The sequence below is a fragment of the Eptatretus burgeri genome, chromosome 6 (assembly GCF_056783735.1).
Source record: "Eptatretus burgeri isolate ZD-2024b chromosome 6, Ebu_testis_v1, whole genome shotgun sequence".
Lineage (NCBI taxonomy): Eukaryota > Metazoa > Chordata > Myxini > Myxiniformes > Myxinidae > Eptatretus > Eptatretus burgeri.
The window spans coordinates 22,184,597-22,208,645 of record NC_140966.1 but is presented as its reverse complement, the minus strand read 5'-3'; the positions used below and the strand labels follow the sequence as shown (position 1 = coordinate 22,208,645).

General features: G+C 44.9%; 2 protein-coding genes across 4 annotated transcripts in view; one reads left to right on the top strand and one right to left on the bottom strand.

Annotated features, from left to right (window-relative positions):
- KIAA0930 (KIAA0930 ortholog) overlaps positions 1-24,049 on the top strand; it is a 92,455-nt gene that overhangs the window by 36,229 nt on the left and 32,177 nt on the right. For 2 of the 3 annotated variants that reach the window (XM_085884269.1, XM_085884270.1), the window contains exons 3-4: positions 652-756; positions 849-929. The exons of the other annotated variant lie outside the window; for it this stretch is intronic. In XM_085884269.1, the coding sequence (XP_085740395.1) occupies positions 652-756; positions 849-929 (186 nt within the window). The remainder of the gene's footprint in view (positions 1-651; positions 757-848; positions 930-24,049) is intronic. 3 annotated transcript variants of the gene reach the window in all.
- LOC147024392 (nuclear pore complex protein Nup50-like) overlaps positions 2,397-24,049 on the bottom strand; it is a 159,042-nt gene continuing 137,389 nt past the window's right edge. Inside the window, exon 7 of the mRNA XM_085884278.1 lies at positions 2,397-2,551. Coding sequence (XP_085740404.1) covers positions 2,529-2,551 — 23 coding nt within the window. The 3' untranslated portion in view covers positions 2,397-2,528. The remainder of the gene's footprint in view (positions 2,552-24,049) is intronic.

Below are 24,049 nucleotides of genomic sequence, written 5' to 3'. Positions count from 1 at the left end.
TTTATGTGTCTGTTCAATAATTACGCACTAATGGAATGTACCTTTTAACCCTTAAGACTGCTGAGACCCCTTAAACCCCTATAAGACCCCAAAAGTTCCAGAAGACCCTGTAGATCATTTAAGAGACCACTGTAAATGGATTGTGTGTGTGGAGTTCTATTAGAGCATTCTGATGTGTGATACACCAAAATGATCATCATTACCTGAGTTGATTAGACTAATTAACAACAAAATCATCTGTTAGAATTGCCATGTTAAGGTGTATAAAGCAGCTTAATACGTCCTCCTACCATGACATGACATTCTAATTCCAAAATATATCACAAAAACAATAACATTGTAATATATTAATTAATATTTACAACAATAATAAGAATGGTAGTATCATTTCGCAATAATAATAATAATAATAACCATATAGTCCCGTGCTGACCCCAAGCACATTTGGCCTTGGTGAAAGGCAAGCTAATGCTGAAGCAGCACAGCAGGGGGATATGCAACAAGGCTGTGAAGACCAATGAAAATTTGGGCCATCGGTCCAACGGGCCCACTAGTTCCATAAAAGGGATGATGCTGAATGCCCTTTTTCGGATCTATTTGGAATGATCATCTCTCGAATAAAATTTCAATTTGCTTTCTATCTTTGTGCAGGTAAACTTGGAGGTATACAGGAGGGATTCACGTAAATTGCCAGGGCTTGGAGACCCGGACATAGACTGGGAAGAAACTGTTTATCTCAACCTCATTTTACAGCGGGTAAGACCACATGTTTTCAATGCTGTTTGAGCACACCTTTCATGACGATGTTAACATGTGTGATTATGGTTTATTCTCCGCTCGATGTGCAGTTTGAGTACTTGGTTACCTGTGCTGTGTGTACTCGACCCAATGGAGGAGGAGACATTCATATTCATCACAAGAAATCTCAGGTGACTTCACACTGCTCTTAATCTACCAATATGCAAACTCCATAACTGATGTTTGGAAAAAAAAAAAAAAAAAGTCCTAGCAATCTGCAAAATGGTCAATGTCATGCTGACAGCTTGATACATAGTTTCCATAAACATCAATGCACTTAGTTGCTGGGTCCAACAATGTCTTTATACCAGCACATAAGCTTTCCTTAAGTGGCCAAGGCTATAGTGACTTCATCAGCTAATGTATAATGTCTATGAGATTTATTTTCTTTTTGGCAAATGTGTGGAAATTGCATGGTCTTCAGTCGAGACCGTCTCTGTCATTAAACTCTTATCAGGTTATAAACATAAAGTATGTGTTGTGAATAGGTGCTACGTTATTGTAAAGCATAACATCATTCTTTATAACAGAAAATAGCTTCTTAGAATTGGCAGGTTGCGGGTGTAGATGCAATACCATGTGGAAGTGGCATCCATTCACTATTGTATGCTGTGGAACGATGGTCTTTCTGAAAATTCCAGCAAGTTCACAAATGCACACGTCAAAGAATTCTCTCCTCATTAATCGTCCAAAGTACAGTCACATATATGTACTATATATGTATTTTCTCATTTCCATTTCATTTTTTTGCCCTTCTCACCTCTAATCGTAGTCTTGTCAGTTCGGTTTCACCCATCCCTCAAGTACAAGTTGGTAACCTACCACCATCTTGTCATCCTCCAGCCAAACTCTTGTTCTTTTATTTCTCTGATCTTATTTTGTTTGGGTATGTTCCATATTCTATGGGTTCCTTGTTGCTGCGCTGCTAGTATGATTGTCCACTATCCTATGTTGCCTTTTGCTTTGACAAAGCTCGATTTGCATATCTATGAAAAAAGAAAATATTGAGCAGTTTGATTCTTATTTGTGGCTCACATGTGTTCTGGAAGAAAAAAAAAAAATTATCGATCAAATGTTCACGAAAAGTTAGTGTGCATAAAACACGTGCTTAATCTTTATTTTTAACGACCATGGAAGGTGGATGGAGATCGTTTTCACCCTTGTCTGTTTGTCTGTGAGCAGGATATCTCAAAAAGTTGTGACTTATTCGGACAACCTTTGTGGACAGGTTGGGTGGGTGACAAGGATGAATTGATTAGATTTTGGTGAAGATCAGGATCCAGATAATCATTTTAATGTGATTCTACACCATTGATAGAGGCATGAAACTCTTCTGTATGTGTGTGGAAATCCATATTTTTATAATGATCCATGCAGAGGTTTCTGTATTTTGTCATCATAAAAGTATGCTGTGATTATTAGGAATTCAGGTGCGATTCTGATATTCTCACTTCTTTATTAACCCACTTCATCCGGTGGGGTGCAATGCTCACACACCATGACCATGATAATGGGAATTACCCCTATGGTAAAATTTTAGGAGGTATTTTTGTAGAAGTTAATCAGGTACAAAAGCTTGCAAGCGCATTACGGTGATCAAATGTCTGTTGATGTCGGTAAATATGGAAATAGTGTCCGTTGTTAGGACAAGGAACTTTGATACAGGAGGCCATTTGGCCCATCATGCCTGTGCTGCTCCACCATCACCACCACCACATTAAATACATCCATCAGGCTCTTGACTCGGTTTCATCTGGGGGAGGAGTGGAGATGAGAAAAGTGTGGCAGGCACAGAAACTTGACTGTTATAAATTCAAATACAATCAGTATTATAAAACTCGTATGTTTATAACGACTTTTAACTTTCCCATGTACACATGGCATGGTGTGTGTTTACTGACCCCTGCTGGAGGGTGTGGTTAGAATTGTTAATCCCGTTAATCTCTTTGGAAAGAACATTACAAATTTTAACCTCCCTGGGGATTTGCCGTTAAAGCTGTGCAGAAATGGTTTCTCATGTGCTACATCTGTAATGGTCAGTCACCCCACCAATAACTGTTTATTATAATAAGGCACAAGACAATGAAAACTGAGAATCCTGGGACAAAAGATAGACGGACATGAAAACTGGCAGAGAAATAAAGTACATTCGTGATCTCGCATAACGAAAACCCACTTTATACAGGAAAGTAATCCAATAATAAAAAATGGCCACGAGTGCGCCACAGAGGGTGCCAGGCGAGGTCTTTTGGGCAGACATTATGGCGTTGAGTCCAGTACCCGCCAAATAAAGCAATGCACAGAAAACATAAGGGGGGGTAATGGATGCTCTGGTTTACACTGGAGTGATGATGATTCAGTTGAACTGCTCCATTACATTATGTGTGACAAACACCTCCCCCCCCCCCCTTTCCCCTTAAACTCTTGTATTAAAAGTCGTGTTAATGTACATGGTATTCAGTATTCATTTATTTTATGATAAAATGCTGCACCAACTAAATGAAAATAATCTTCCCAGCAATGGGATGTTCAGATGAAATAAAAAAAATTCTTCCCCAAACATCATTTATTTGCATTGTTTTTAAAAAAGTTTTATTTACTTATTTATTTTTGTTTCAATTTGGACAGGATCATCCCAAAAATGCATATTTTGGAAAATTTTCTGGGGGACATGCCCCTGAGCCCTGCCCGAGTAAGGAATCCTTTTGCTCGTACTTTCCTTTAAAAAAAAAAGAAATTCTTTTTCATTCATGAGCACTATCTCAAATAGTTGACGGATTCAGACGCAACTTGGTGGAATGGTTGGGTGTGTGATGAGGATGAATTGATTTGATTTCGCTGAAGATCCGTATCCGGATATGAGAAGTAAAATTTTTTTTTTAAGTGATTCTTCACCATTGAGAGATGGGCCAAAATGATATCTATAGCATGATATTTCAAAAAGTTGTGGACGGATTATGACAAAACTTGGTGGATGAGTTGGGTAGGTGATAACATGCTGATTAGATTTTGGTTCACGTCATGATCCAGATCCGGCCTATCGGTGGATACAAAATGTAAACTGTTCAGCCTGGTGGAGGTACGTGATCCACAGTGTGCCGTTCTGGTGATGCATATATTGTAGTCTGAGCATTTCTTGTGCTCTTTTCCCATGTGAAATCTGGCAATTATGAGATGAAAGCAGATCATATATGGAACATGGAGATGTTTCTCTATCGGGGAAAACTGTTTTGATTTGATGGGGATTCTTTAAATATGGTTACCAGTCATTTCTGCCCCCGACCACCTTGGCTTATCTCGGTCCAGCTCAGTCCATCTCATCGATTACTTCTGCCTGTGATCATCTTAGGGACTGTGCATATATTACGTACATAATCTTTCAACAAACATGAAAAGGTCTCGTATCGGTGATGTGACTTTTGAGGTTCGAGCTACTGCTCCGAACGACTTGCACATAAATTATTACATTGCATCAATTTTGATGAAGTACAAGATCCAACCTTCTCATCACGACTTTCGGTAGCGAAGGTTTTGTTTTCACCTCTGTCTGTCTGTCAGCAGGATATGTCCAAAAGTTATGGACGGATTGGCACGAAACTTGGTGGCAAGTTGGGTGTGTCACTAGGATGAATCGAGTCGATTTTGGTGAAGACTTGGCTCAGGAATGGGATATAAACTGCTCAGCCTGGTGAAGGCTGTCGATGTCGGTCTGTCTATGTAGGCACTTTAGTTGTGATTGTTTTCCAAAATGCATTGAAGCTTGTGGAAGAGCAGAATGGCAGCAAACATTGGATCGATAGATACAATGAGCCAAAGGAAAACAGGAGGACAACGAACAACAAATGCACCACACTAAAGCATAAGGAAAGGAAATTGTAGGAGAAGGGTGAGAACAGGCTCTTAGCAGTGGTAGTAATTGGGCTCGGTCATGGAATTGGAGAAATCATGAGGTTGTAGTTAGTGTTGAAGTTATGTTGGGAACGGTGTAAGAAGATGGACTCCTGAAGACTGTTCCAAATGCAATAAAAATAGAGGTATGATAAAATGGAGGTTATTTTTGAGTTCACTTATGCAGAGTAATGAGGAAAGGGTTTCTGGCAGAGAATTCATCCAACCAGGAGGGGCAGGGTGGAGACTGAGTGGAGAATTGGAAAGGCAGGAGGAGCAAGACGAGAATAAAGCTGGGGAAATGCACTCCAAGGCACTAACCTGCCTAGGGTGAGGAAGAAACAGATCTTCAGAGTACTTCCTCATTATGAACGCCCAATGTTCTGGGGCCTCAAGGGTGTGGGGCGTAATGGGAAGAAGCAGATTCAATGACAATCTCGGTGAAGGCTTTGTATACCATGATAAGTTGAGGATAGCAGAGAAAGGCCTTGGTCCTGCACAGAAATTTGTGGTGTGGCTGGCTTTCGAGGCATACTTGGAGATATGATCTGCACAAAACAGGTATATATGTCGAGGATCTGCCTCAATTTATGTCTAGGATCTGTTCTTGAAAAGTGTGACGAATCAAATCAATTTTTCCCACGAGAAATACAGTAATGGATTGGGGGGGGGGGGGTTTGGTGCACTGTAATTTTCACTTATGATATTGTTTTTTTTGGCTTGACCAAAGATCAATTTAAATACTCATTCCAACATATTTTGTCAGTAAAAATAATAATATATATAACAGCATTCCTTTTGTGCCGGAAAGGCTTATAGGGCTGCCGAGGCAGTTTCATTGGCAAGGAGTGCAGTTCTGGACAGGTCGCCACTCCGACGCAGGTTATCTTTGGTGGGATGACAGGCTGAGTCAACCTCACCTGGTGTTAATTCAACGGTTTATGGGCTTGAACTCAGGACTCCAAAGTCCCAAGGCAGCCTCCTTAATCGCTAAGCCAACACCTGAGATATTGACAGTAAAAAAATGGAAATTAAATTATTTTATTGAAGTATGGGGGGAGAGGGAGCCCGGTATTTGAGATGTCTTGTTACCCCAATGTTACCACAATGTCTTTGCACCCATTATAAAAATGGTGACACTGCCTTTCATTATAACAGATGATATCACTGAATGGTTCTACAAGTTATACCACATACATTTATATTTCCGTACTCTTACTTTGACACACACTTGTGTGGATTGGCTCACTATGCTCAACTCTCCACACATCGTTGCAGAGATTTACATCACAGATTTGCTGTGTTGTCATGATTTGCTACAGGTCAGGTCGGGTATGGGAGCATGCGCCAGAGCAGCGCATCGCTGCGTCCACTTTCTGCCGGTACTCCAGGGGCCTCCGTCTGGCCATCCCCCAGGCAGATGCCTGGCCCATCCCATCTCCTTGAGATGCTGATCAACCTGCTGCAACCACGAGGCGCGTGGTTGGCCCATTGGCCTCCTCCACTCACGAGGCTTCCTTGCTGAGAGAATCTGGTGAGCAGGATCAGCATCAGGAAAACGAACCACATGTCCATACAGCTGCAGCTGACGCTCAAGGGTTATGCGGGTAACAAATCTCATTTGAATCTCTCTCAGCAACTGCTCATTGGACACAAAGTCCGACCAGTGATAGCCAAGGATTCTCCAAAGAGATCTGGTACCAAAGGAATTTTCTCCATCTCATATCCCTGGTCAGAGTCCAAGTCTCACATCCATAGAGCAAGACTGGAAGCACGAAGGACCTGAAGACTCGGAATTTTGTCCTCCTGCACAGGTACTGACAGCGCCACACCCCATGATCCAGTGAATCCATGATGACCCAGATGTCTGACATCTGGCTCGCAACCAACAGACATGAATATCACTGCCAAGGGAAGTGAATCTCTCCATGACCTCAACATCCTCACCACTAACAGGTACAGACAGGATAGCAGCATCCAAGATGTCATTGAAAGCCTGGATCTTAGTTTTGACCCAGGAAACCGATAATCCCAATGGCTGATATGTATGTATGTATGTATGTATGTATGTATATATATATATGTATGTATGTATATATATATATATATATGTATGTATGTATATATATATATATATATATATATAGTTATACCTTGACATACGAGTGTTACGAGCTGTTGCTCGGACGATTTTTTGCTTTGTGTTACGAGTGGAGCGAGCTTTGAGACGCGCGCAGCCAAGCAAGCGAACACCCGCATCTCCCGCCACTCACTCGTTCAGTTCTCTTGGCTATCTCGTTGAGTAGGGTCGTACCATAGTAATCTGCGTTGTTTAGCTCTTGTTTTTTAATTGGTGCAGTTATTTTGCCAAATTTATTTGTTGTAACTCAACCATGAGTCCTAAAAAAGTAACTGCAAAGGATAGTGCTAAGAAGAAACGAATGATGTCACTTGAAATGAAGCGTGAAAACATTGCAAAACATGAACGTGGAGTGCGTGTTGTCGAGTTGGCGAGGCAGTTTGAGCGTAGTACTTCAACGATATGTACTATTCTCAAGCAGAAGGATTCGTTGAAGGCTATAATGCCAGCCAAGGGCATTACGATTATTTCAAAGCTGCGGACCTCTGTTTATGAAAAGATGGAGAAGCTGCTTTTGGTGTGGGTGAGGGAGAAGGAGCAATAATAATCGCTTGTATCAATTACGGAAAGGGGTCGATTAAAAAAAAAAAAAATGTATCAATTACATTTAGCGATAAAGTGTGATGAGACCTTCAAATCTCCTCTGCCTATCTCCGCCACCTCCACCAGAATCTTCCGTAAGCCGAAGTCGTCTCATTTACAAGGTAAATACACTTTATAAAACCAGTTTATTTATTTATATTCTATTTTATTATCTTTGTATTATGTTTTGTATTAATTATTTATAAATACATTTCTCATTTTTAAAACTACATAACAAAGAAGTTAGGGTGTTTTTGGGGGGGGCTGGAACTGATTAATGGTATTTTAATTAATTTCAATTGGGAAAATTGTTTTGATATACGAGCAAACCGAGTTGCGAGCTCGGTCACAGAACGAATTAAACTTGTATGTCAAGGTATTACTATATATATATATATGTATATACATATATATTTTTTTTATTAGGAGTTCTGGCGTGCAATCGGCCACGTACCTCTAATTGCAGCCGCGTCGCCCACCGGCCGGACAATTCGGTCGTGACCCTCCTGGAACTACCGCCAGCAGCCAGTCGCGGGTGGAGGTTTAACCTCACCACAACCCAGTCCGCATTCCACCTGTGCAGAATAGGGTGAATCGCCGAATGTCAATATACCTAAATACCTGCGCGGGTAACCTACCGAGGGGTTGCACCACGCCGCAGGTCAGCTTATGACACGAACCGCTTAAGCGGTTCGTTCCGTGCTACAGGGATAACCGAGCGGTGTGATCGCCGACCTCGACAGTTCAGATTATTTATCGGGTGTTTAAAACCCACTACCAATCATTCCACGATTCAAGATGGCACTTTCAAAAGAGGGGAAGGACGCAACGAACGGGAAACATTTCACAAGCACATTTATTACACATATAACACAAACAAGCAAGGGCAGTCATGCAATATGTACAGCAAGAAATGAAAGACGTTGCGACCGACTATAGCATTAAATGTACAGGCACTTAAAAAGGTTTACTTCACGGACTGGTGCCACAAACACGTACAAAAGCCCAAAGAAAGAAAACCTCCCTTCTGCGGCTGGTGAACCCTCTCCGGCACTCTCCTTGTCCGCACGCGCAGGTCCACCACAGACCGCCTGCGGCGCCTCCCGTCCGCGTCTCCGAGGCGTCGCCCGGACTCGCCACCGGCCCGCGCCTTCACTGACAGGTCGCTCAACGCCAAGACGAGAGGGAGGAAGAGAGAACTCGACCTCGACGACAAAGAAAGAGATCCAGCACGACCCCGACAGAGAGGATGACGTCGACGACCCAGACAAAAAAGGACTTGACCTCGACCACCAAGAGAGAGCGAGCCCCGCGTGCGGTCCGACCTGTATAGCGCGGGGCTCCGCCCTTCACTCCTCCCCATTTTTGGCTCTGCCTCCCTTCGAGAAGGTTCCCGAAAAGGGGCGTTCCCTCACCCCGACCTCACGCCGTGCAGCCACCAATCGGCAGCGAGCTGCCCTCCCCCTTCCCTTCACAACAAGCACGGGGAAAATAGGTGGGAAAAAAACACCACAGGTCTCAAGAGCTTTTGTTCTGCCAATCCTTCTCGGACGGTTTCCGACGCGGAAACCGTCTTACCGTGTTCCGCGGAGGATGGCGTTCGTAAGCGGGCGTAGTGGCAAAGATGGTGGTGATTGTTGTGGGGGTGGTGTGGGTGTTGTGGCATAGATGGTGGCGGTTGTTTGTGTGGAGGTTTGTTGCAATGGTGGCTCAAAATTACGATAGATAAAGAAAAACGGCTATCTCAAAGGGTCACAGCCCGGTGAACATGAGAATCCCCTTTAAACAGCGGTGGGGACCTATCTGCACATAAACATAGCGTCATAACTGATCTAAGGACCCTTTATGGTGTATTGCGAATTTCCACAGCCGTAACAGTATATATATATATATATATATATATATATATATATATATATATATATATATATATATATATATATATCTATTTTGTTGAAGATTCGGGGACTGAGGGATTCTCAACCCACTCCCACAGCCTCCAGGGTTTATAACGCCGGCTGGCTCGGCGCAGGCCTCGGGTCACGCATATTTAATCGTGATACCAACGTAATCCTGGACCTTACCAGTTGGCGAAATAGAACCCCGGTTGCAGACTGGTTTTGTCAGATGCCGAGCATTTTCTGCCAGTCTGTAACCATTTTGGTTTTTTCTACCAATCGAATGGATCATTCCTCGGCACGACACGATTAATCCACAGCGGCAACTTCATACGAACCAACCAGATTTATTGGGGAACATCGGGGAACACAACACAAGCAAAACATTCACGACAATGTTTTTATTAACAATCTTTTACCCGTTCTCAACTCGGGAACTACGGATTGCACGTTTCGAGGGGTCCCTACCGAAATATGCCTTGAACAACGTGCAGACAAGACAGAGTACTTGGTGATGTTTCATGGACGAGAGGAAAGTGTCAAAAGCACGAATGTCGCTCGTAACAAGCCGATGTCCACGGATTTAAGCCCAAGCTCGAACACGCCACGTGGCGAGACTGCGCTTGCCTTCCTTTTCCGCACCGCACGCTCTGACCCCGCGTAAGGTCGACGGCACAAGACCGCCAGATCGATGATGGGTCTCAGCTGGTTTCTCACAAGGTCCAGCACACAAGTCCAGGCCTGGCCTGTTCACCAGACAAGGCCAAATTGAGGTGCCGGGCTCCGCAGGCAGATCGACAAACGTGTCGAGCCGTGAGGTGAGTAAGGACGGAGGCTGCACGGCCAGACGCAGGTTGAACCTGTCGATCACCTCCTCATAAGAGTCGATCGCCGACTCGACGTGCAGGCAGCCTCTCTTACTGCCAAAAATGGCGGAAATCGGCGCGCTCAGGTTCAGCTTCTCTTCCTGCAGATTCAACACTGTCCCTCCTTCGTTCGCTCGCTTGCCTCTCAAAGCAGACTGCCGTTTCTCTCACGGCAGAATCACCTCCATCCTCTCAGTTTCTTACCACTTTTTTCCGTTCCTTCTCGCCTCGAAACACGTGCACGCCTCGGAACCGACTGTTCCCCCAAACTCAACCACTTTACGAGGTCTTCGTTCACTCGCTTCCAAACCACTCGCTCATCCAGCAGATCGTGACTCGACACTCGTCTCTCTGTTGCCTTCCCTGCCTTTCTTTCGGCTTGTTCCTCACGAAAAACAGACACAGCTGTCCCGTGTACAGCCGATCGGCACCACCTCCGCGCTCGGTTTCACCACAGATTTCCTATCCTTCTCGCCTCGAAACCAGAGCACTCCTCGGAAACCGACTGTTCCCCCAAACTGAACCACTCCACGAGGTCTTCGTTTGCTGCTTCAAAGCCACTCGCTCCTCCCACTTTACGAAGCCGACAAACTCCTCCCCTTAGCTCCACCTCCCTCTCCAGGTCACTCCCCCTCAGCCGACTGGGCGGGGCCTATCGTCCGGAGAGGGGAAGGAAGAAGAGGGAGCCCTCGGCACACCACCACTGTACGAACAATAAAACATGCATCCTACACCTCCCGACACACATGTAATGTCCATTTTACCGAACAACCTAGATAAACATGCATTTAATGGGGGATCTGAGCTAATCCTATATTTAGTAGCCTGCTAAGGGCCATTTTCGTAACAATATATATATATATATATATATATATATATATATATATATATATATATATATATATATATATATATATATATATATATATATATATATATATATATATATATAATCAGTTTTCACCAAGGTATCAGATGGAACTTTGTGTACTTCAAATTGGCTACATAGAGGGATTTTGGAGTTTGTTTACAGCCTCGGGAAGGGGTGGTGGGGTGGGAAGAGGACAGAGAGTCATGTTTTCCCCTGTTGACTAAGATGGTCACCGGATTGATAGTTATACAAGGTTGTTTACGACTAAATAAAATGTGTGTATTCTGCTCTTTACTAGCTTTCTCAGCATGTATATTTATTAAATTACGAGATGACCCGTGAACCCGTTGGGTTCCCGTTGTGACAGCGGTTGATTAAAAAAAAAAAAGTCATTTAAAAATTATAGAAAAAAAGAGCTCCAGCGAACTATATCGCAGAGGTTGTTTGCATTGCTCAAATTCTCCAGAAGAGTACTTGACTGAATCAGGAATTGATTTTTTTTTTCGTTACCCGATTTGAACGAAACTTGATGTTGCGCATCAATGTGAAAAAAAAACGGAGAAAAGAAAGTCAAATAAATTATTGTGCGTCATCTTCTAAACACAATTTTATTTATTAATGAACAGGGAAGTATTAGATCAAAATGGCGGTTCATTTTATGCTAAAAAAATTAATCTTTCTTTGTCTATACTAAGTGTTTGAAATTTTAAAATAAATCATTTCAAGAAAAAAAAAAAGATAGCTCCAGCGAACTATACCGCTGAGGTTGTTTGCATTGATCAAATACTCCCGAAGAGGACTTGACTGAATCGGGAATTGATTTTTTTAATCGTCTTTCTTTGCCCGATTTGAACGAAACTTGAGACTGCACACCGCAGGAGAATGGTGAGTAAGATGGTCCTAAAATTTTTGTACTATCGGGTACTGTTTTGGCTATATTTCGTGAACATGCATACAAGATGAGAGTTTTCGTAATATATAGATTTCTTAAAATACTACACTAAGTTGATCCTGCATTTTTACATTGTTATAAATTTAATTAATAATTCAGTTTCCATAGGCCCCCTGCAATTGCATGGGTTGCTTTCTCCCAACGCTGTCTGATTCTGTTCAATGGGAGTACTCGATTCCCTTCTGATGCCAGTTGAAGGAGATTACAACCAATTTAAGAAGAACTTTTATATTAGTTTTGTTGCGCATTAATTTGAGGAAAATAATGCATCAATAAACAAAAATGCAGATTTTTTTTTTTTCCCCCCCCCCCCCCCCCCCGAGTGAAACTCACTTTCGTTTCATTCACATAAGAAATTTGCTGTCCATGTGCATCATCATGGCTGAGGAATGATTGACAGCTGGAGGCAGACACTCCTTTAGCATCCCATTCTCGGTGGTGTAATGGTTAAAGTGTCTGCTATGAGTCTGGGATGTTGGCGGTTCAAACCTCAGCCGAGTCCGACCAGACTTTAAAAGTACTGTGGTATGTTCTGCTTCATTGCTTGATGCTCAGTATTTCAAAAGGATTGAGTGTGGCAAACACCCCTTGTGCAGGCTCCGTGGGCGAAATGGCCTTCTCCTGTGATGAAGTTCTTTGTAATCTATACTTTTGGCTTCCAATGGCACGATTTGACTTTTATTCGTGATGTGTTATAAAAATGGTAAATAGCATCTGTATCTGTGAGGGATATCTTTCAAGTGCAGAATATCATTAAGGCTCCAATCCAACAAGAAAGATTTGTTTTACAAAGCCTTTTTCACATTTATCAACGGCAATTTCAGGACACTTCCAGCAGGTGGAGGTAACAGTTAACCGTATGCCAATGTATTGTGAGCTATTCTTTTTCAATCATACGTGCAGTCTGATTTTTGTCTTTATCCGTTGCAATCGCCAAAACGTTTAAAAAAAAAACATTTCTTTGTTATTTGGTCGATATTAAAGAATTGCACAAGATAAGACAGCTTTGTGGACTAGAACCCAGACAGAAAAAATGTATTCAGAAAGTTTATCTTGCAACAGACACCTCTGGTTGTTTATTTAAGCTGTTGTGAAAACATGGTCCTTGATCCTTCTGATTTACAAAAATGCTTGTTGCAGTCTATACAGATATCTGTATCTTTATCTTTGTGTTTGCAACAGTTATACTGATTATCCCCAAGCTTAAAGATAAAATAAACAAAAAAACAACAAAACTTGAGGTGGCACTCAATAGAGCACATACCCCGGCCAGGCTGATTAGTTTACATTTTAGATCCCACTGATGGGCCAAATCTGGATTCGGACCTGAACTAAAATTTAATCTGCTTGTTCTCGTCACATAACCAACTCATCCACAAAGTTTCGTCCAAATCCGTCCACAACTTCTTGAGATATCGTGCGATACAGTATATCTGTTTTAGCCCTATCACTCAATGGTGAAGAATCACTTAAAATTATCGTATCTGGATCTTCACCAAAATCGAATCATTTTGCCTTTGTCACACACCCAACTTGCCCAACAAATTTCATCTCAATGCATCCACAACTTTTTGAGATATCCTGCACACAGCCAAATAAAATAAACTCATTCATAGAGTGACACTTGGTGAAACGGAGCGGCACTCGTTAGAGCGCATACTTCCGCCAGGCTGAACAGTTTAAATTTTGTATCCCACTGATGGGTCAGATCTGAATCCGGACCTTAACCAAAATCGAATCGGCTTGTTCTTGTCGCATAAAAAACTCTGCCACCTAGTTTTGTCATAACTCATCCACAACTTTTTGAGATATCATGCTATACATCGTTTTTAGCCCCATCTGTAAATGGTGAATAATCACTTTAAAAATTCTCGGATCCAGATTCAGATCTTCACCAAAATAGAATCGACTCTTCCTAGTGGCATTCCCTTCATGTCCACCAAACCTAGTCAGAATCCATCCATAACCTGTTGATAGTGCTCTTCTGTATATCGTTTTTGGCCGAAACTTTCAATGGTGATGAATCACTTGAAAATTCTCGGATCCGGATTTTCACCAAAATCGAATCAATTGGTCCTTGTCACACACCCAACATGTCTACCAAGTTGAATCTGAATCTGTCCACAAGTTTTTGAGATATCATGCAATATCGTTTTTATCCCCATCTCTCAATGGTGAAGAATCACTTTAAAAAAAAAAAAAAATTCTCGTGTTCAGATCTTCACCAAAATTGTGTTGCTATCCTTGGCTGGTCACCAACATGTACAAAAAATTTCAGAACGATTGTCTGTTTGTCTGAAACACAATTTTTAGCCACAGTTTTCAAGCAAAGTTACAGACCAACATATTTAACCAAAATTTTTTCACCAAGTAACAAATGGGTGAAAACATAACCTCCATGCACCTTCGGTGGTTGGAGGTTAACGGGTTGGTGGGGGGGGGAGGGTGGATATTGTAACTGGCTTTGTCTGTCTGTCCTTCCATCATGCTGTCTCCTCCTAAATTGCTGTGCAGAAATTCACCAAACCTGGTGGTTGTGATCACCACTTGGCAAGAGGGTGTGGGAGCAGTATCATTTTTGGCTCCACTCTGAAGGTGGCCTTTGGCTGGGCCAAAAGGTCCAATACCAAAAGCAATTACGGACACCCCTTTTTAATGCAACTTTGTATTTGCAATCAACATTGGAGGATGTATGAAATATGTTACGATTTTTTGGATTTGACTCCTGGTTCATTCCCCAAGGGGTGGGAAAACAGAAGATTAAAAAAAAAAAAAACACGATTTGATATTGGGTCATTATTAGTGGAACTTTTTTGCCATCTTTCAACTTTGCTTTATGTGGGGATTTGTGATGGCGTGCCAGGAACTTCGTTCCAGTTATCGCTTCGCTCGAGACTGTCGAGACGCTCTAGAGTCGAGAGATTGGAATCGATTGCAAAACATGCTGTGATACCAAAAAAAATGCCATTTGAAGGTTTTGTTTGTGTTGAATAGTTATCTGACGATAACGTCTGAAGAGTATAGAAAACCTCATATTTCTTATACTTGTACTTATTATTATTATTATTATTATTATTATTATTATTATTATTATTATTATTATCGATTCATATTTGTTTTGTTTTTTTAGCACTTTATTGTTTATGGATGTAATTAAGTTTGGGCTTTCATATGTAAGCCTTTATATAATAATATATCCCTCCTGATGTAGTCCCATCCACATATTCTCAAATATAGCATGAAATGACAAAATACACTATTTGCTCATCCATGCTCCTCTTTCTCCATCTTTCTTGCACCAAGTGGATATGCCATTTGTCAGTATGCCGATTTAAAAAATGGAAAATGCCACGTTGTGCACGACCCTTTTCCCCTTCACTTCACTTGCATTGTACAAATTACCCCCACTGTTTTTAAAAGACGCTGCTTTGATTGTGGACTACTCAATTTGTGCTATTTTTCGCATTGTGCCACTGAGCACAGCAAATGGCGGTGAAAGGCAATTTTAGCTGAAGCTGTTTGCAATCGTTTTTTTTTTTCTTTGCCATTAGTACTGCTGAGCTTTCCTTGTCAAGCACTTGTCCTTTGCCAATTGGCTGGTGTGATTGTTGCCATGGTGACTTGTCAATATATGTAAGCCAGAGGGTGGTGGTAAATTGCCCCTTCGGGAAAGGTCTTTGTTTGGATCGAAATTGGGAAGGGTGGCTAAGACTGCATTTCCATTGATGAACAGTAGTTCATCTGCCGTGGCTGCCTTCAATGTGGTGACTTAGAAATAATGGAGGCATTACATGAAATTTGTCTTGATGGTTTTTGTTTTGCAAATACAAAGACTTGACATTTTCCTGCTTCTCAAATTGTACAAAATTCACCTTTATTTTCATCCTATACAATGGCATTACAAGTTGCTAAAATAGGATGACTTTTTTTTTTATTATTTTTAATTTTTCTATTTTCAGAATACTCAAAGGAATACTTATAAACCTGTGTTGGTTATCGATTTTTACCCAAATTTTGTCCACTTTCTATATATTTATACATCTATATCTACACACACCTTCACATACATACTGTTGCGAAATCGCGATCGGCCGCTCGACTCGAATGGTGGCCGCCTCGCCCACCGGAACGGACAATTCTGTCGTGACCCTCTCGGACCAACGCCGGGAGCTAGTCACAGGTGGGCCTTTCGACCTCACCTCAATCGTACCAATCGGCCACCCATGTAGGAGAGGGTTGTTCGCCAAACTCGACCTACCTAAGTACCCACACGGATGGTTAACCGGGCGATCGTACCTCGCCACAGGTCGACTCCGGAAACGAGCCGCTTGGGCGGCCCGTTAAAAAGGTATGGAGCCTACACTCCCACCAACAGCAAAACGGCGTCCATTTTTCAATTTCGCTAACCCACGAACTCACTCTACACTGACCCCGGGGTCCCTTGGGCGGAAGTCCCTCCTCCCCCCAATCACTCATCGCACCATGCATTCCACATTCGCTCCATACACACAGACCCGCTGGCCTCACTCACTCACCAAGCACATGTTTCCACTCATTTCACTCCATCGCTGATCTCTGCCATTCTGCTCATTAAATCCCCTAACGACCTCATGCTTCCACGTCATCCCTTACACTACAGCACGTTCCTTTTAACACTACGTAGCTAAGCTACGTCCCCTCTACACATCCAAAGTCTGTCCCTGTCTCCAAATATCCAAAAAAATCATTTCCCCTCCTAAATCTGGCTACAATTCCATGGGCCCCATGAGGACTTACCCCTGCCCCATGAAGCCAGTCTAACCAACACTAACCCTTCCCCTAACTAGTTGTATCCTTTGCCCGGGCAGGGGGGTCTTCCACCCCATGCCCAGGAATCCTGTTCACCCGAAAGCGAGGCTTGCTATTTTTTTTTTAAATGCGCAGCACCAGCGCGGCAACTCGCAACCTGTGCACCAGCACGGCAATTCGCAGCCGCGCACCTTTGGCATGACGTCATGGCAGCTGTTCGCGTCGCTCGTCCCTCTTGGACGGTACTATCCGGCAGGGATTCACCCTCCTGCCGGATTCCAACCACACACGCAGCCATGACATCACCCTGCGCATGAAAAAAAAACACAAGCCTCGTGTCTCGAGGGGTTCCCCACGCGAACACGTGTGCTCTGCCCGTTGGAGCTTCACACACACGCTCGCGTGGAGAACCCATCCGGTCCAAATTCGAAATCCTGCCTAAACTTTGTCCGTCGCGGGATCGGCAACATTCACCGCTGGCGTTTCCGGACCGGGTTTCACTCCTGCAAGCGAGCACGTGGGGGTCTCGTGCGTACCACAGCACGAACCTCGCGCTCGCCGCTGGGTAAACCCGGCGCGGTCCCTGAAATAGCTACGGCCGCTACCCGTCCCTTGTCCCTTATCTGTCGCCGTCGCACTCTCGCGCTCAAGCTCCATTCAACCCACGCACGCCTGCGTGTCACGACACTCAGACTGAACTCCATTAAACTCGCATTCACACCGGGAGACGCGGCTGCATGCTCACGCATGCCGACCGACATCTCCCTTACACACAGCGACCTTACACACGCTGTCTCCCTCACACTCGGCCGCTCACTCACTCGTGCCATCCATCCCCTTGCACACGTGGCTCCTTCCACAAACGGTGCCTTATCCACACACGGCATGCTGGGAGGCACACACTTCGGCACACTTGCCACCATACCACTCACACGCGAGGTCGCTTCCACGCACGGGGGCGCACTCACACCTGGGGTCTCATCCACACACGGGGTGCTTGTCACCCACCCGGTCGCTCTCACACACGCCCTTGCACCCACGCTATGTGCACGTTGCAGCACACATTTCGCCACACTCCTAAACACACTGGGGATTCGTGCCACCCCAAGGGTTCCCGGGGCTTCCATACCCCCCCAAGCTCGGCGTGCACCCGTTCACAGCACTCCTCCCCTCGACCTCGCAAAGCACGACCGAACCCACCTGGTCGTGATCAGCTTCGAGGGAGAATAGCGTCTCCCTCTGTTCCCGAAGGAGGCTATCCAGCTGCTCACACCGGGTCCCTAAACAGTCTGCCAGCTCCACCTCCTGGTCCTCCACTACCTCAATGTGTGTGTTAGTCACTAACCCCGTCCAATTCACCCTCTATCTCCCGTGTCTCTGTCAACTCAGTCACCTCTTCACCCATTACCTCCCTTGTCTCAACTATTTCTTTTCTTCTTTCAGTCGTCACCTCGTGTCTCGTCTCACACGTCGCAGTCACCCCACTTAGTTTTTCCACTTGTGTCACCGTCACAGTTTCCATCACCTCCACGCGTCTCCCCCAACACGTCTCCCGTATTATTTCCTCCTCACCCGCCTCCACTGCGGGCCTGACAGCCGTTGCACTCCCCCTCAGCTCGTTCGTTCCAGCACGTGGCGTCGCCATTTTGAGCTCCATTGCTCGTGTTTCGCTCCCCGCAATTGCCATTATGCCTGCCTGCAGGCCTATGCCCATGTTCTGCATCTCACCCCACATTTCCTTCATTTCTTCTTTCATTCCGTTCTTCACCTGCTGTATATTACCATTCATGTGATTATTCAACCTGCACGCATTTGTTTTTATTTCATTTGTGTTTGTTTCCATTTTGTTTTGTATATTCGCATTCATTTCTGCCAGCATGGCGAATTGCTGGGCCATGTCGAGTGTGCTTGGGTGAGCCGTTTCGGAGGAGGGGAGGGGAGGTGTCATACACCGCGGCCGCTGCCGCGCCCATTTCGGGCTCTGGGTTCGTTTGTGGGGGGGATTGCTGAAGCATATTCCTGGGAATGTCCTGCACGGGGATTTTGTTCTGGACCATGGATTCTACATTCAAACACATACACATTTCTACCCCCGGCTCCCGCTCGCCTTGAGACTCCATCTTGTTTCTCGTAACTGATTAATTTGGTATGCTCGTAATTTGGAGGGAATCGGGGGTCGCTCCTCTCACCCCTGAACTGATTCCCGTGAATTTAGCTGGAGACCGAGGTGGATTTGAATTCCACACTCCTGTACACCAGTATGCCGGGCGTAGTGGCGTGCGCCTGTAATCCAGCTACTCGGAGGCTTGGGTTGGAGGATCGCTTGAGGACGGGGGCTCTGCACTGGGCAGGGTGGAGAGCAGCCTGGAATCATGGCGAAACCCAAATCCTGATCCCTGTGTCGTAAGAGGCGACCAGGGTTGCATCAGGAAGGGCATCTGGCGGAAAACCTGTGCCAAATCAGTATGCGGATCATAACGGATGATCCGCTGTGGAGACCCCTAACGGGAGCAGCCGAAAGATGAACAACAACTCCTGTACACCAGTGTTGCGAATTCGCGCCCGCCGGCGTGCGATCGGCCGCTCGACTCGAATGGCGGCCGCCTCACTCACCGGAACGGACAATTCTGTCGTGACCCTCTCGGACCAACGCCGGGAGCTAGTCACGGGTGGTCCTTTCGACCTCACCACAATCGTGCCAATCGGCCACCCGCGTAGGATAGGGTTGTTCACCAAACTCGACCTACCTAAGTACCCACGCGGATGGTTAACCAGGCGATCGTACCTCGCCACAGGTCGACTCCAGACACGAGCCGCTTGGGCGGCCCGTTCCGCACTATCGGGATAACCAAGTGGTGTTATCGTCAACCTGGACGGTTCAGATTAATTACCGGGATGTTGAACCCACTACGAACCCCTTACGTGATGAAAGATGGAAATTCAAATGAAGGAAAGGATGCAGCGAAACGGGGAACAAGTTCACACAAGCAGGTTTAATTGCACACACAGACCAGCACAGAAGGCACGTATACAGTCACAATCATAATGTACAATAAAGCAAAAGCAAGTCAAGAAATGGCACGTATACACAATCACAGGCAAAAGAGATGTCCTGACTAAACCCGGCAACACTTAACCAGTTTTTTACTTCAAGGACAGGCGCCACCCACAGTCATTTACACGAACCCAAAGGAAAAGAAAGTTGCGACATCTCTGCACGCGTCATCCAGCGTCGCGTCCTTGACCTCAAATCCGAGCCTCCCCCGATGTGGTCTGCGACTCGCACCTCGTGCCGGCACGTGTAGCCGCTCTGCGCCACGAACGGGGCTTCCTGCACTATCTCAGCGCGGATTATGGGGGAGGGGAAATTGTTGATGCTCGGGCTCGAAGGGGAGAATGGTGGATGCTCCGTCCCGCCGACGCAGTCTCGGGACCGCGGGCTGATCGTTCCGGCACCTGGCAGAAGGCTCGCCCTCTCCCGATGTAGACGGCGACAGGGCCCAGGAAGAGGATGCGCCGACTCGACTCCCTCCAGCTGGACTCGTAGGAGAACTCTCTGAAGAACTCGTAGATAAACGAACCACCAACAGCAACAACCACCCCTCACCCCGCCCGCGTACGTCCCTTTTATACCCCGGGTATGCAAATATTCAGATCAAAATGACCTCGGGGGTGGAGCCACGCTCGCCCATTGGTCGGAGGAAAAGGGGGCGTGAACCTCCCCTGATCCTAAAATTTGCATAGACTGAATTCACCTAAAATCGCCTGGAGGCGGAGCCAAGCCGCCTCGCGCTTGCCCATTGGACAGAGGAGAAGTGCGCGTGAAGCATTCCTGATCGACGCGTTCGGCCTCCATGGCCGAACGGCTCCGGGAACACTATGTTTGGTGTTGACTGGTGGTGTTTGGGAATGGCCATAGAAGCGATGATGTGGTGGAGGTGGCGTCGTTGTAGTGTGGTTGGCACTGTGGTGGGGATGGCGTGGTTGTTGAGATGCTGTTTGTTTGAAATAAAAGATAGAACAGAAAAATGGCTAACTTAATCGTCGCAGCCCGGATGAATCGCATAAATTCCCTCTATACAACGGGTTTGGGCTCACTACACATGGATCTATCGAGATATCTTACCTGAGGACTCTTTATGGTGTAATGCGAATTTCCACAACCGTAACAATGCATACATACATACATACATACATACATACTGTTGCGGGCCAGGGAGCGGTAGCGAGAATGATCACTAGGTGGGGGAAGTTACGTCGTTGTCCCACCAGACTCCTGTAATTGTAGGCCGTCGCTCCGGATAATTCTGTGATGCGGTGGGTCGCTTAGCCGAACGTGGATGCCAATACCTCCACCGCATAGCGTAGGGTCTTGTTGTCTCGAACCAATTTACTTAATTAACCATGCGGTGTCTACCGGGGAACCACGCCCTCGGTACGCCTTTCCCGAACCTGGTCACTCAACCAACTACGGTAGAATACCAACTACGAACTACCAACTCTGGATCGGATGCAGCCGAGCAGAACTACCAAGGACGTACCGGCTAGAATGAACAGATTATCGGGGATAAGACCCGGCTAAATTTAGATCCGAACCATGCTGGACCAATGAAGGGAAAGACGGAAACGAACTGGGAACATTTCTACAATAATTTATTTTCAATAAAGCGAGTAAAGTTATGTGATACAGGTAACAGCTTTATCGGGGATGTTATGCAGGGGAAGATGAAAGAAAGATGTAGTGCGACAATTTTACAGCAACTTATAAAGCAGACACAGCGCAGACTTGTCACGAGAATAATACAGGCAAGATTTTCAAGGTTCGAATAACTTGTACAGTTTCTACTTAAAGACTGTGCCACACACTCAGACGCACACTCAGACAAAAAGAAACCAAGATGTTTGCAAAGGACCCCGCAGCCAGAGAGGGAGGTGAGCTGAGATCGCAGTTCCCTCAGGTACCTGAACGTTGGAGGGAAGGGGTGCTCTGTGGTGCGGCACCAGTCAATTGTCGTGTGGCTCAGTCCACAGCCGCTCGCGTGGAGACCGTGTCTGCGAAATAGCTCGTGGCGAGTCGAGCAGACTCTGAGGTGTGGATTGGGATTTCCAGCTCGCTCCCAAGACTACTCTCTTTCCAGCTCTCGCTCACCCTCTCAGCACGAATGTTCTGACTCTCTCAGCACCCCAATGCTCCTCAACCGACGAACTGTCTCGGCACACTTCGTAATTTATTGATCTCCCTCAGCGGGGAGGGGCCTTGGTGAAGCTGACATCACTGTCCGCCTTGATTGCCGGTGCTTCCATGGGTCCGCCCTTTCTGGGCGGGATTTCGGCCATACCGGGAAGCCCGCCCACTCCACACGTGCGGACTCGCCAAAAAGGAACTACTGCAAGAGGATTTTGCCTCTGACAGCGAGTCGCGGTTGGGCGAGTAGGCGAACAAGCATTTGTTCAGCCCATGGGAGGAAGGTACTGTGGTTCATAATGGAGGGGATATAAAGATTTATTAATCCAACTAAAAAAAAAAACATCGCAACGCACCCCTCTGATTTCCCAGTAAACACAAGGAGGGCTTCTATCTACACATATACTTAACGGAATAACTGACTTCGGGACAACTATGTTTGTATGCATACGGTTCCTAGAACCGTAACAATACCTACATACGTATGTATATATTATATGAAATCTTTTATCTGGAATTTTTTGGGACTAAGGGTGTTCTGGATAAATGATATTTCTAGTTAATGGATGTCTTTATAGTAATTTCATTTTATTTATTTTTTTCAGTGGATGCCATGTTGCGTTGTACCCTCACCATAATAACACCCCACCTTGTTATCGTGTATTTGGACTCGCTATGTTGGACATGGAATAAACGACTGAAATCCTGTTCAATCTGCTTGTGTATTTGTTGTTTTGAACATTGCCTAAAAACCAGGAAGTTGTTACATACGTATCTGAGAATGATGTGCATGCCAATTATATAATCATGCTTTGGGAGTTAATCATCCAAACCTCATTCTCTCACCCGACACAACCACCAAGAACGACGTGTTTGTTCATTGATGTGGGTTTTCACTGAAGCACTTTCTGTCTGAAGCCTCAAGTTAATATGCTTAAGAGTAATCTGGAACGAACAAACTCGAGGGATTGGACAAACATGTTTGGCTTTTAGGAGAGCAACTCGTGATGTATGTTTGGCTAAGAATCCCAGCCCGGCTCAGATTGGATCGACTTTGGTCGATGATAAAGCCTTTCAACAAACCGCTCCAGAAACACAATGAAACGTCCAATGTTCTCCGGATTTATTGCATACCAGTCGAGAGGGGGCACGGGTGACTGCTAAAAACAGCGCACAGAACCTCAGTGTAAAATTAATGCAAAGTTACCTTGGGGAAAATACGTTCTTTGGGGGGGAAGTAGGGAGCACAATTTTTTTTTTTTCCAGATGATGGATTTTCTGTTTTGATGTGTGGATATGTTGTGGAACACCATGCAGTGCAGTCTCACCATATATAATGAACATAATTTGTCGTGAACACACTTTAAACCATGACTCGTGATGATGCAATATGAAAACTATTTTAATTTGATGGATAACAGTGTGAAATGAAGCTTGCTGTGTTAAATAGTGATGTGAATGACCTGTTGTTGTTTTTTTCTCCCCCCCCCCCCGAAGTTAAATAGTTTGTCGACCTCAAAACAGTTTTGCTATACAGGGTACTGTACTTATTTTCAATTTCTCAGTTGGGGTGGCAAAAAATGTCTCCTCCATTTTATGAGTGCAAAACCTCGTGAAATGGACTTTTATTGAATCTGCACACAAACGTGGATGTCACGAACAGCAAACTCGTCATCTTGGTTTATCTCCACATAACTCTGTAATCGAACACATCATTGAAGCACACACTATGTGGCTGTTTGTGTACCAGGTGTTGGTGTTGACATCGATTTAAGCCTTTTTACTTGTATGACTGTTTTACACATTATTATTAGTCTTCTGTCTTTTTTTAGCTTTTCCCATGTTAATGGCTACTCCGAACCTAGTTCCATCCAGTCTGCTGCAACTTCGAAGAATTTACGAATTCGCTTCTGGGGATAAAGCATGATGCTCCGAATCAACAATTGTGATGGTTCCTCACACCGTTTCAGAACTTCAACTGGCTTACAATGCTCGTTTATTGTATTAGGGGTGTGATAGTTAGGTTTTCAAAATGCATAGACTCCTCCATCTGTTCACATTGTGACATAGGGTTCTATGCA